At 41.5% G+C, this 14,239-nt stretch overlaps 1 protein-coding gene across 1 annotated transcript in view; it reads left to right on the forward strand.

The window, feature by feature from the left end:
* MAP3K5 (mitogen-activated protein kinase kinase kinase 5) overlaps positions 1–14,239 on the forward strand; it is a 119,854-nt gene that overhangs the window by 65,426 nt on the left and 40,189 nt on the right. The window contains exons 9-11 of the mRNA XM_068398082.1: positions 3,256–3,415; positions 5,560–5,713; positions 8,656–8,763. Of these exons, the coding sequence (XP_068254183.1) occupies positions 3,256–3,415; positions 5,560–5,713; positions 8,656–8,763 (422 nt within the window). The remainder of the gene's footprint in view (positions 1–3,255; positions 3,416–5,559; positions 5,714–8,655; positions 8,764–14,239) is intronic.

Genomic DNA, 14,239 nt, shown 5'->3' on the forward strand with positions numbered 1-14,239 from the left:
AGAGAATGTTTACCATTCTGCATCAGATCAGAAAAATTGCCTTCTAAAAGTTCCTACCTCTACTTGTCAGATAATAGTCCGCAACTAAATGATAATGTGAAGCATTAATGAAAATCCTCCTTCTATTTTCTGAATAGTATTGCTTTCTCAACTGTACAAAATTACAGAACTCTGAGACCAAAACAGATATGTAGTGCTTTGCATTGACAGTAATGATCTCTGCAGGCTGTGCAACTTTGATACACAAAGGATCCTGTAATATGAATTGTTCTGTCAATATTTGAGCAAGGAAAGTAGTTATAAAGCCTTCATAGTAATATTTAACTGGTAATATCTACTTACTGTATCTTATTTTCTTCACAAGCTGTCAGTATATTCTTGGCATTGTAAAAACAATGGCTTTTCTGGCATTAATGGTTCCTCTATTTTGGTTCATTTATTTTTGAGGCAGAATATTTTTGATAAAATATACTGTAATTCAGCTGCTGCTTTTTTTCCTCCCCCTGTGAATGCCAAGTTTATCATGGAAGAAAAGAATATCTTGTCGCTGCCTGGATTTTCTTATACTCTCAAAAAACTTTTAAAGATGGTGAAATCAAAATAAACTAGAGAAATTATACGAGGAAGCCACAAACTTTGAGTGAAATTCATGAAGGTGCTCACTTTGCATGTTTGCATAGAAAGGTTTTTTGTTCCCCCCACCAAAAAAAAGACCAAACCCACAGAAAAACAAAACAAAACCCCTCCACCTCTATAAATTAGAGTGATAGTCTTTTGAACCTATTGCTAATGTCTCCACACTGTAACTGCATTTTTCCAACTTGCCTTTCAGGGGTAAGTAAGTTTGTAGATGAGCTTTGTAGAGGAAGGGCAGTAAACTAGAGCGAGTATTAGCACTGAGTACCTCGTCTTTCTCAGAAGAATTTGATGAGAGGCTGATGTGTTCTCTAAGGTAATAGCATCCACTTCACAGAACACTTGGGTAAATCTTCCAGTTCGTCCAGGCTACGTAACAGTAATGATTTCCAAGCTTGGTGTCCTCAGATATCATTGCTGCTACACATCCATCCTTTCTCCCACTGTCTTCCTATAGCTCTCCCTTATTCCGTGAGTTGGGACTCAAAATCCTTGCTATCCACCGGTCTTACCCTCCTAACAAACACTTCTCCCTGCCACATCAGTAATCCCAGTCCTTCCCCATGTGAGTTGTACTTCTCATCAAAACCATGCACTCAGTTTGTACCTTGCTTTGGCTCTGTTCCCATGTCTGGAGCACTGGCAGGTTGTGATGGGTGGGTTCCTGCAGGCACAATGAAGCATGGCAGAGTATATAAGCCTGTATACCAGAGACCGGTGCTGCTGCTTGCTGTGACAAATAGCTTGTGATACCTTGTCAGTGGTCACTGCAACTCTGAGTGCCATCGCCCAGTACTCAGCAAGGGCCCCTCCGCACAGCTAAATTGCTCCCTTTCTCCTTCCTTCCAGCAAAGGTATACCTGTCTGAAATGATTCATGTATCCCTGTGATACCAATTCCTTACTTTCCTTCTGATGAGGTCCCATTCAAAGCCTGTGGAAGTTAGTAGGTGTCTGTCTGCTCTTGTATGTTGCTGTCATGTGCATGCAAATGTTTTAGACATTCCAGCAGAGACCTTCAGCCTTTGAGGATATTGCTGAGCAGTGTTACTCTAGGGTCCTGGGGGAGATGATTAATTTTTTTCCATTTACTGTGTTGTGTGGATAGCGTATAGGTTTTGGTTTCTAGAACCCAGCTGAAGTTGAACACATTTTAACACAAATTCCCCCTTCCTGTCCTACGCTGACAAGTGTAGGTGTACATCCTCAAGCGATCTCTTGACAATGTGCATGTGTATAGCACCCTGGCTTAAAGCCTTGCAGAGCTGATATACATAGAGATGGTCACTGCTGTACATTGTGGAATTGATGGAGGTGATGTACATTGCATCATGTCTCAGGTAGAGCTGAGATATTTTGTAAAATCTATTGCATTTCCTTCTCTTCAGGAATAACTAAACAAACTTCTTTCCCAAGATGCCAACGCATAATGGTTTTATACGATTTAGGTATTATTTTGTTCTGTATGTTATTCAAGCATGACAATTTCTTTTTAGCAAGAGAGTACAAAGTGTGAGGTGTAGACATGAAATAGGCTAAAGACTACTTGGATACAATTTCACATTTTAAAAACTTTTATTATCTGATGTTGATAACAAAAATGTGAGCAACGTGAGAAAACAAGATGAATTTTGTAGACTGAAATATAGCTGATGTAATTATATCCATTTTTATAAGATCTATTGCTGCTTCCAGCATGAAGTTTAGTCTGCTAGCTACTTAAGGAAGTTTAAGGAAGAAATCAAGATCAATAGTTGCATTGAAATTTCTTGTGAATACTCAGCCTTAATATCAAGGACGATGGAAGGTGACGTGGGAGGGAAACTGTCAGAGTGGAGTAGTGTGGGAAAAGTGAATAAAAGACTATGGTCATGAAGAGGTTAGTCTTGTAAGCTGCAAATGGTTTTATTTGCAAGGGATGGTGTAGCATATCTCATGTTAGCTATAAATATGGAGCAGCTAATATGAACTAAAAATCATCCTAAAGGCCACAGGGAAACTTGTAGTTCTCAGAAAACTTAGCAAGTCAAAGTAAAACCTGAGGCTCTCCATAGTCTTGAGTTGCTGAGGGACTTATGAATATTAATAGATGTCTTTCATTGGGGTAGGACTTGCGGCAATTAAAAGAACATCACTGCTGGAAGAAGCTCAGTGGATCATCTGTTCCTTCTGCATGGGACCTTGTCTATAAAGGTAAGTTTGGGGCTTGGGGCTTGTAAGTCAAAAAAACAAAGCAGAAAAAAACATAATAGGTGCCTTATTCAGCATCTGTTAAGTTTTTACAGCTATGTTGTGTAGCCTGAGGCCCCAATTTACCTTTACAGATGAGGTCCATGCAAGAACATAGGTAATCTGACTGTGGCCTTGTCCTAACAGTGATGTCTTAAAGTTCCTTTCTTGAGAAGCCTTTAGGAAGAGGGGGAGGGGAAAAAAAAATCTGCTACCACTTAGGGTGTTTGGAAGGCATATAACATTAACTGGTAAGTATGATTTCCATCTTACTTTGTTAAAATGGAAAGGCTACAGTAATTTAAGCAATTAATAGATTTAAAATCAGGGAAATGGTTATTTTAAAACTGCACTAATACATTCCTGTGACCTATTATTCTTTTTACTACAGGAGTAAAGATCAGCAGCCTGCTTGGTAAAAAGGGGAGCCTGGAGAAACTGCAGAGCTATTGGGAAGTGGGATCTTTCTTGGGGGCCAGTATGTTGGCTAATGACCATATAAGAGTGATCCAGGCTTCAGAAAAGCTGTTTAAGCTAAAGGCACCAGCATGGTAAGGCAATAAACGAGATCGTGTACATTGCTGTGTATTAAAACATGGGACTCCTTCAGCTTTCACATTCAGCATTGTATGTAGCTGACAGGAGACTGGTTTTGTTTTTTTGACAGATCTTGCTCTCTGTGTATTGTTTCACTGCACTTTTACCCAGACAAGAGACTCTCTTCCTCTTTTGCCCTTATTCAGGAATAGATTTGATATAGGTTTTTAATTTGATGTCTGAGAAGGGCAGATTCACCATTGGCTCCAGACTCTTCTGAGGGCAAGGGGGAAAGGAGGAGGTGGAAAGGAAGAGTTGCTTGTAGGCACCATACTTCATCGGTTACATTGCTGAAGAGAAGTGGTAGTGGCACGTAGGTTTAGTCATAACTGCCTGAAAGTTTTGGGTAATGCAGACGGTTTGGCTAGAGAGGCATGGATATACCTTGGGTAACTGTGATGGTTACTGCACATATCAGCTGTTTTAGGAACTTGAACACAAATGAGCTGTACGGTGCAAGCTGCATTTCATCATGCTTGAGAAGAATGCAGATTAAAGTCCAGTTAAGAGAAAGGTTATAAATCTAGGACTGAAGACAACCCTGTAGACTCAACATCTGTTATGCAAAGGCCAAGAGATGTGTGCTCTGACAGGAGGCTCCTGGCACCTGTTCTGCTTTGGATATAGGCAGCAAGTAAGGACCAGTCACCTATTCATCGAGGGCTGGCATCCTGTTATCTGGGGAGAACCAAGACTCCTTTCTGACTAAAAAAGTTGTCACTCTGCCAATTGAAAGAGTGCATATGTCACAGCCTATGTGTTTTTGTCCTTTTATAAAGGCTGAGAAGTGTCTCCAAAATCTGATCAGAGGGGAATGTATGTATGTGTGCTAAAATATGGAAGTGCTAAACTTCTATATCAACATAACATAGGAAACCATCAAAATTAAAACTCTTATTTTCTGACCAAATATTTTATAAATGCTGTTTACAGTGTATTTATCTGCAAGGTTTTCCATTTTTACTATGTGCATGTTTTACTGAGAAGCTGGATAGCACTCTCTGGAAGTCTCCCAGTAGAGTTTTCTGGAGTTTATGAATGCCTGGTTGTCAGGATTTTATGTACCAGTGTCTTTGGGGTTTAAGTCTGTGGATTAAACTCTGAAAATACAACACACTCATTTGTGCTTGGAGAAGGATTTCTCTTGTGAGCAATTCCTTCCCAGTCTGTTGCCTGCTGTTCAGCAGACCCCACTTGGTGCAAAGCGAGTAGACAGAGTACCTTAAGCTGGATATCCCCATGGCCTAAGAAGGATGGTTGGAAAATATACAGCTATGGAACTGTCCCAAAAGGCCCTCTGAGTTTACTTATACCTTCTTGTCATAAGCCTGGAAACAAAGTTTCCATGAATAGTCTAGTTGCAATAAGGTGATAGCTGCAATAAATCCTCTTTAAGCACATATATCTCATTGCTGTAGTATTCATAAAAAATGCATAAGATTATGTTTACAACTTTTTTCCAAAAATTTCAAGAGAAAGCAATGTTATGAGGAGCCCCAGAAATCAGCCCCAGAAAGCAGAACAGCAGAGAGGGACGAGCTGCATTTAGGGGAGACATTCAGCATTGCTGTTGTCCTTCCCTAGCAATGCCAAAAGGCCGCTTAGTGTAGGTGTTGTCATCTTTATAGGATAATCAGTTCCAGAAGCGTCACGTTTTAGAAATCTGTGTTAAACAGCTGCTGGTGCAGATACAATACGGAAGACAGAACAGTGTAGAAAGTTAAACTAGCAGACTTTTCACCTGAGTTTTTATTTGAGGTTGGTCACTACTGAAACAGGTTTGACATGGGCTCGGTTTGGTCCATAGGTAGAGGATTTAGCTCTTTCATGGTTTTTAGGAGACAGTATATGGGCTCAGGAGTATATGCAGGAAGGAGTGTTCCAGAGCTCATTTGTTTTTCACATTACTAATATAGCAGCTATGTTTCCAGTTCTAAATGAGGTATTACTGTTATTAAAAGCAGTCCTAGAGAGCCTATATCTTACCGGCTGCCTTGGTGTTGCAATGGTGAATGCTTCAGTTGTGATTAAAGGCAGAGACATTATTATTTACAAACTGTATTAAATTTACTATCTGTGTATGCTTGGATGATCACAGGTACCTGAAGTCTATTGTAGAGACTATTTTGATATATCAGCATTTTAAGAAACTGACTCCAGAACAACATACGGCCAAACAGGAACTTGTGGACTTCTGGATGGACTTCCTTGTTGAAGCCACAAAGACAGATGTGTCTGTAGTTCGATTTCCAGTAAGTGGTTGTTTTGCTGTTGGTTTTTTGTTTGGTTTTTTTTTGTTTTGTTTTGTTTTGTTTTGTTTTTAATAAATTGTGACATGAAGGAAATGAACACAAAACACTGCTTGTTTTTAGGTTGCCAGACAATAAACTGCTTGTCCAGAATAAATGTATTTGGCCTGTGTATTAGATTGGTTTTAATTGATTGCATGTGGCTACAATGGGATTGCACAGTGTGTTCCGTGTGAAAGTAATGAGGAAAAAAGTCAAGATAGAACTTTGCTATTTAGTGTTTGCTTCCAATGTGTATACTGCTAAAGCAAACCTTTGCAGTATATTCCAGGTGATACTATATTAACTATATTATGTTTTGAAGAAAAGATATTTAATTTCAGTCTCTTTCTAGCTCAGCAGGCTTTGCATACCCTACTGCCAATTAAGCCTGTGCTCTGTTAGAGGTTAAAAAACAGCCCAGGCAGTCAGAAATCTATTGTTCCACCTACTAGACAATGTATTTCAACAACACTGCACTGTAAGTGTATATATAATACACTTTTCTGATTTCTTCCACAAATATTTTGCTGAAAATTGTTATTAGATTCCCTGGTGTTGTAAAATATCCTGAAAGTATACTGTAAAAAGATCTTTGTTCCCTGTAATTATATATATTAATTGTATATGTACAGGAAATAATGTCTTGGGTATTCCTTTTAGCCAACCATTAGCAAATATAGCTTTTTGTTTTAAATAGCAGTGGCTGTTGCCTCCCAGATACTTGAAGTGCGTGCTGGTTGTTTTGTACACTTCTTTTGGCTTCCATGTGTGGATGGGATAATAAACCATAGGGAAGGCTCTAGTGTTGAACAGCAACAGCTTGAGGCAGTAAAGTGAAAGCAACGTGAGACTCTCTAGGGAGTCTAGTTCTCCTCCGTGGAGAATGGGCATAAAGTTTTGCAGGGAAGCAAAAATATTTTGAATCCTCTTGTTTTTGTAAAAGACAAGGCCATGTTCTTTTTAGATTTTTGATGATGAAATGGCACAATTAGATACTTAAAATAGGTTCTGACTTATAAAACTGTCCGAGTCAAATGGTTTGGGGTTTTATTAATACTCAGAAACAAACTGAAACTGATCACTGTGATAGCAGGAGCCAAAAGATAAACCCAGTGACCGCATAGTTTGATTGTTTTGTACAGGAAACTACTGTGGTGTTGCAGACAGACATACATGATATCTCATAATACAAAAATTCTATTTGTGCCTACTCAGAAGGAAAATCACACCATTCAATTCAACAAAATGAAACAATAACTTTTTTTCCCCTCCCTTCTCCCAGATTCTTGCAAATAATTTATTCTGAAAGAAACTTTTTGCAGATTTGCTTATTGTTCTCAGAGCTTGAACTTAAGGACTTCACTGTCTGTAGGTACTAGCTTAGCTGTCAGTTACTCTCTTATCTGGTAGCAGCAATGTCCTCATCCTCTTTTCGGCCTTTAGAGGAAGAAATGACACAGCATGCAGGTTAACTTGCTATAGGCTAAACACCCCAATTTGCAAAATGGTCTAAACCAGTTTTTAGAAATTATAGGTGTCTGGAGATGCCAAGCAACATATTTGAATTCCCACTGGTCATCATTTACAGAGGTAAATGCCTAGCTACTTCTCAAAATTTGGCCTTGCACTTCTTCCAGTGTATCTGTGTGCTCATTGACTCTGTAGGAGGTGACATGGTTTAGATATGACTCTAAGCCATGGCTCTCTTCAAAACTTTCTGCTTAGGTGTTTGTGTATTTTTTTAAATAAATGTAGACCAAGTTGCCCCAGAGCCCCTAAAGCAATTCTTTGAACTCCAAAAATTTTCAAATGAGAAATTCTGTATCTTGGATATTTTGAAGATGGTGTTTGATTGGCACTTTTATGGGAGAGGGAAGAGCAGAAGAAAGGAAGGAGATTATCAGATTGTTAACCATCTTTATCTTAGTCCTATTTTATAAATGTCTCTCAGCTAAACACTGAGGGCTAGAAATCTTCCTATGTGTGCTGCTTTGGAAGAGAGTAGCATTTTCTTGAATTAATAACAATACTTTCCATTCTGAAGAATGAGAATACCTTCAACACAGGCAATACAGATTTGGTGCTTTAGACATCAGTTTTTAACCACTGAAAATCTAAAATAAATAAATAGTTCTAGTGAGAAACCACACTTCTTCAAATAGACAGACTTTGACTTTTTCCTTTAAAGCATGCTGGAAGTTTTAAAGATCTGGAAGTATCTCTGGCAGAACATTATTAAAGTGGCAGAGTGGCTGGCTTCATTTACTGAGTGGTTACGCTAGACTAAATCTTGCTGCATTACATCCCATCTCTTATGTGATGGTTCTAGTTTTTGTTTCACTTATTCCAGGAAATTTTCCATAATCTTTAGCTGTCAGCTTCTTGCAGTGGTGCTTGTTGCTTTTGAGAAAATCATTTGATCTGGTGGCTACAGTTCACAGTGGTCTAAAGCAAAACCAGTTCAGTCTAGCTCTAGGTTGATGTGTTTTTCCGATTTACCCAAATGTGCTTCTACCAAAAGATGATAAAGGTATACCATGAATCCCGTCTACCTGGGAGATGGACATTCTTGAATGGCATTGCAAGAGAATGAATTGTGACAGAAAGGTTTTCAAATCTCATAGTTGTCAGGAAAAAAATCATTTGGAAAATTGTATGTGCTACCAATTGACACATAATAGCCTTATATAAAAAACTAAATTAAAATTGGCTTTTTCTTTTTTAATCTTAAGTCACTGTCAGTCATACTAAACTAGCCCAGTACCTAAAATTTTACCTTTCATTCTGTTTCCCCAGTTTTTCCTGCTATGATATAACTACAGAAATAGTTTTAACAGATTCTACTACTGTTTAAAGTTCTACATATTTTGTACTAACTCTTAAAAATTATTTTTTTCTACAAGGTTTTAATATTAGAACCAACAAAAATCTATCAGCCCTCATATCTGTCCATCAACAGTGAAGCTGAGGAGAAGACTGTATCTATCTGGCATGTGCTGCCTGATGACAAGGTATACCATGATGTCTCTAGTTGTAACTTGTTTCACAGTGTAAAAGTATGCATGGTACATAAGGCATATAACGTGTAAACAGTTGCATCTAATGATGGATTCTGCGAAGGAGAGTGTTTTAGTAACACACAGGAAGATGTTGTGGACATATGTTGCCATGCAAATTTTTTAATATATATAATTTAATATATATAATTTTTTTTTCTTTAAGTTTGTCCTGTTGTTCAATGGATCTTTTGACTTCATCATTTTTTAAAATAGCTTGCATCTTCTTTCAGGTTGTTTTAAACCAGTCTATAATATACAAGTCTGTTGTTTAAGATTTCATAAGTAATTTACAATATATTGTCATCATATAAATAACGTAGCATAAAATTACGTATACAAACAGAGCTATCTTCTTCCTGTATTTGCAATATTGCTTGTCAGCTGTGGTAAATACTCCTTTAATATGAAAGTAATAGAGACTAGTGTCTTAAAATAGGAGTGGAATCAATCAAAAGCCAAATAAGTATTTGGCAGAAGGATATGTAGATGCTCACAAGGTCTAGAAATTGAAAAAGCTGGGAAGTCCGTATGTCAAGGTGTGAGGTAGCCACACATATTTGGAAAGGAGCTTAGAAAATCTGGAGGTGCAAGGGAAGAGGAAAACCTAGAATGGTTATTGCATTCGGGGATGCTTAGGAAGCAAAATATTGGTGAGAGTGAAGACAGGGAGGACAGTGTAGATCCTCAGAGAAGGATGGGAGCATGGAAACATGGGGGGAGTATATGAAGAGTGAATGGAGGCTGAGTCAGCTGGACACACAACACTGGAGATGGTGCGATTTGTTAAGATCTAGCACTGTTCGTTCTTCCATGGCAGCATTTTGTTTGTCTGCAGGATAGGACAGTGAAGACCTATTTTTCAGGTAGTCCATCCTCCAGCTTTCGTACTTGTAGTCTGTTAAATGAGAAACATTTTTGCACGCAGAATATGTGAGGCCATACTGCTTAGAATTTTTGTTGTGAGTTCATGAGAAAATGTAAATGGACAGTGGCTGAAAGAGCATATTTAGAGCACAAACTGAAATGTGTGCCTAGTCCAATAAATTTCTGTTTATTTGTGGTTTGTTCGGACTGATGTTTTTCCAAGTAGGCTCAGCCTCTGAAAATAATACAAAAAATAAATTTATGCAATTCTTGGACCAAACCAAAGTTTACCACACAGTATATAAATGATTTGTCAGTACTATAGAGTAAACGTTGCTATTGTAAAGTATCTGTTCTAAAAGTATTTCTGCATTCAGAATGTAGTCTATGTAGAAACTACTTATACATGCATTTTTTTTGTAGGCTTTTTTTTTTGTGTGTATGTAGTTCACCTCCAAAGACTACTTTCCATTCTGTTAAGTGGCTTATCTATAGTATAAGAAGGAACACAGGACTAGAAAGAATTTTCTGGACTATTGAGTCCTGTTCATCTTGGCAGAGATTCTTGCCATATAATGTTTCTCATAAAGTGATCAAGTGCCATCTGAATACTAGTGTAGGTTTCACAGATGACTGTGCTGGAAAGTGGTTTGAGAATGCAACTGCACCTCTAGAAGAGCTTAGAGTGGAGTAGGGCTGGTGAAGTAGAAGAACGTTACTTTGAGTCTTCTAGCTTTCATTCTGAATTTGTTTGTTGCCAATTCATACTCATTTGTTCTTTTGCTAACACAGCATTTATGTTAAGTGGTTCCTTTCTCTCTCTGATGTTTACCTTCCAGTATTTTTAAGGACAATCATAATATCTCTTAGTGGTTGTTTTTTTTGGGGTGGTTTTTGTTGTTTTTTTTTTTATGCAAAGCAAGTAGTCTTGGTGTACTGGCCACAAATAGCATCACATTGACATGACTTCTTATGTTCCAGTTTGAGTTAACCTTACTTGAGCATGTGCAGTTGTGTTCCAAAAATGGTATTTCATGGTGCATCCATGTATCTTTTAGCTACTGGAATATTTTCACAGAATCACAGAATGTTAGGGATTGGAAGGGACCTCGAAAGATCATCTAGTCCAATCCCCCTGCCGGGGCAGGATTGCCTAGACCATATCACACAGGAACGCGTCCAGGCGGGTTTTGAATGTCTCCAGAGAAGGAGACTCCACAACCTCTCTGGGCAGCCTGTTCCAGTGTTCAGTTACCCTCACCGTAAAGAAGTTTTTCCTCATATTTAAGTGGAACCTCCTGTGTTCCAGCTTGCACCCATTGCCCCTTGTCCTGTCAAGGGATGTCACTGAGAAGAGCCTGGCTCCATCCTCTTGACACTTGCCCTTTAAATATTTATAAACATTAATGAGGTCACCCCTCAGTCTCCTCTTCTCCAAGCTAAAGAGACCCAGCTCCCTCAGCCTCTCCTCATAAGGGAGATGTTCCACTCCCTTAATCATCTTTGTGGCTCTGCGCTGGACTCTCTCTAGCAGTTCCCTGTCCTTCTTGAACTGAGGGGCCCAGAACTGGACACAATATTCCAGATGCGGCCTCACCAGGGCAGAGCAGAGGGGGAGGAGAACCTCTCTCGACCTGCTGACCACACCCCTTCTAATACACCCCAGGATGCCATTGGCCTTCTTGGCCACAAGGGCACACTGCTGGCTCATGGTCATCCTGCTGTCCACTAGGACCCCCAGGTCCCTTTCCCCTACGCTGCTCTCCAACAGGTCTGCCCCCAACTTGTACTGGTACATGGGGTTGTTCTTGCCCAGATGCAGGACTCTACACTTGCCCTTGTTATATTTCATTAAATTTCTCCCCGCCCAACTCTCCAGTCTGTCCAGGTCCCTCTGAATGGCTGCGCAGCCTTCCGGCGCGTCAGCCACTCCTCCCAGTTTTGTGTCATCAGCGAACTTGCTGACAGCGCACTCTAATCCCTCATCCAAGTCATTAATGAATATATTGAATAGAACTGGTCCCAGAACCGACCCTTGCGGGACTCCACTAGACACAGACCTCCAACTGGACTCTGTCCCATTGACCACCACTCTCTGGCTTCTTTCCTTCAGCCAGTTCACAATCCACCTCACTACCCGATCATCCAGACCACACTTCCCCAGTTTAGCTGCGAGGATGCTGTGGGAGACCGTGTCAAACGCTTTACTGAAATCGAGATAGACCACATCCACAGCTTTACCATCATCTATCCACCGGGTAACATCCTCATAAAAGGCTATCAAGTTGGTTGAGCATGACTTCCCCTTGGTGAAGCCATGCTGAGTGCCCCTAATGATCCCCCTATCCTTGATGTGCCTAGAGACAGCACCAAGGACAAGTTGTTCCATCACCTTTCCGGGGATGGAGGTGAGGCTGACCGGTCTATAGTTACCCGGCTCCTCCTTCTTGCCCTTTTTGAAGACTGGAGTGACATTCGCTTTCCTCCAGTCCTCAGGCACCTCTCCCGTTGCCCACGACTTAGCAAAGATGATGGAGAGTGGCCTAGCAATGACTTCCGCCAGCTCCCTCAGCACCCGCGGGTGCATCCCATCAGGGCCCATGGATTTATGGACGTCCAGATTGCTTAATTGGTCCCTGACCCAGCCCTCATCTACCAAGACAGATTCCTCCTCTATCCTGACTTCTGAGGCCTCAGGGGTCCGGGGCTCCTCAGGACAGCCTCCAACAGTATAGACAGAGGCAAAGAAGGCGTTCAGTAACTCCGCCTTCTTTTTATCCTCTGTCTCCAGGACCCCCGCCTCATTCATCAGTGGGCCTACATTGCCTCTAGTGTTGGCTTTACCTGCAATGTATTTGAAGAAGCCCTTTCTGTTGCCCTTGACCTCTCTTGCAAGGTTTAATTCCAAGGAGGCCTTAGCTTTCCTAGCTGCCTCCCTACATCCTCTGACAACAGACTTATATTCCTCCCAAGTGGCCAGCCCCTCCTTCCACGATCTGTACACCCTCTTCTTCCACTTGAGTTTGCCCAGCAGTTCCCTGTTTAACCATGCAGGTCTCCTGGTACCCTTCCTTGACTTCCTACCTGCTGGGATGCTCTGATCGTGAGCTCGGAAGAAGCAGTCCTTGAATGCTAACCAACTATCTTGGGCCCCCTTACCTTCTAGTACCCTGTCCCATGGGATTTCCCCTAGCAATTGCTTGAAAAGGCCAAAGTTGGCCCTCCTGAAGTTCAGGGTTGTGATTCTGCTAGCTATTCTGTTCCTGCCACATGAGATCCTGAACTCTACCATCTCATGGTCACTACAACCAAGGCTGCCCTCAACCTTCACCTCTTCAACCAGACCCTCCTTGTTAGTGAGGATAAGATCCAGCAGCGCTCCTCTCGTAGTTGGCTCATCCACCATTTGCATCAGAAAGTTATCATCAACGCACTGGAGGAACCTCCTGGACTGAGGATGGCTGGCTGAGTAGGCCTCCCAGCAAATATCAGGGTAGTTGAAATCCCCCACAACAACCAGGCCCTGTAATTGAGAGACTGCTCTTAGCTGCCTGTAGAAGGCCTCATCACCCTCCTCATCCTGATCCAGTGGCCTGTAATAGACACCCACAACAGTATCACCCCTGCCAGCCTGCCCCTTAATTCGCACCCACAAACTCTCAACTCGCTCCTGATCCGCCTCTGGACAGAACTCAATACATTCTAGCTGCTCACTCACATAAAGAGCAACTCCACCACCTCTCCTTAGCGGCCTGTCTTTCCTGAACAGGACATAGCCATCCATGACCACATTCCAGTCATGCGAGGCATCCCACCAAGTCTCTGTAATTGCCACTAGATCATAGCGCCCCGACCGAACACGGATTTCTAACTCCTCTTGTTTATTCCCCATGCTGCGTGCATTGGTGTACAGGCATTTCAGGGAGCGAGCTGGGCACACCGATTTCACCCCAGGGGGATGGGGGGCCTCCTGGTCTACCTCAACACTAGAGCGTTGCCCCAGTGGTGCAAGCCCAGCTACTACCCCATCCCCCTTCGAATCTAGTTTAAAGCTCTCCGAATGAGCCCTGCTAATTCCTGTCCCAGAACCCTTTTGCCCCTACGACATAAACCTTTCCCATGTATCACTGTCACGCCTGTTGTCTTATAAAACCAGCCATTATCAAAGAACCCAAAGCCCTGCCTGTAGCACCAGTCTTGTAGCCAGGCGTTAATAGAGAGAATCCTACTATTCCATCCCACGTCATCACCTGAAAATGGAAGGAGGGAGGAGAAAACAACTTGTGCCCCAGACTCTTTCACCAACCGTCCTAGGGCCTTGTAGTCTTTCTTCATCCCCTTCAGACTATGGGATGCAGCTTCTTCCCCACCTGTCTGGAAGATCAGCAGGGGGTAGTAGTCTGTGGCCTTCACCAGGTTGGGGAGTTGCCTGGTGATATCCCTGATTCGGGCTCCAGGCAGACTGCAGACCTCCCTGTGATGGGGGTCAGCTCTGCATATTGGGCCCTCAGATCCTTTTAGGAAGGAGTCTCCAACCACTAAAACTCTTCTCTTCTTCCTTGTG

The sequence above is a fragment of the Nyctibius grandis genome, chromosome 1 (genome assembly GCF_013368605.1).
Source record: "Nyctibius grandis isolate bNycGra1 chromosome 1, bNycGra1.pri, whole genome shotgun sequence".
In the NCBI taxonomy this organism is placed as follows: domain Eukaryota; kingdom Metazoa; phylum Chordata; class Aves; order Nyctibiiformes; family Nyctibiidae; genus Nyctibius; species Nyctibius grandis.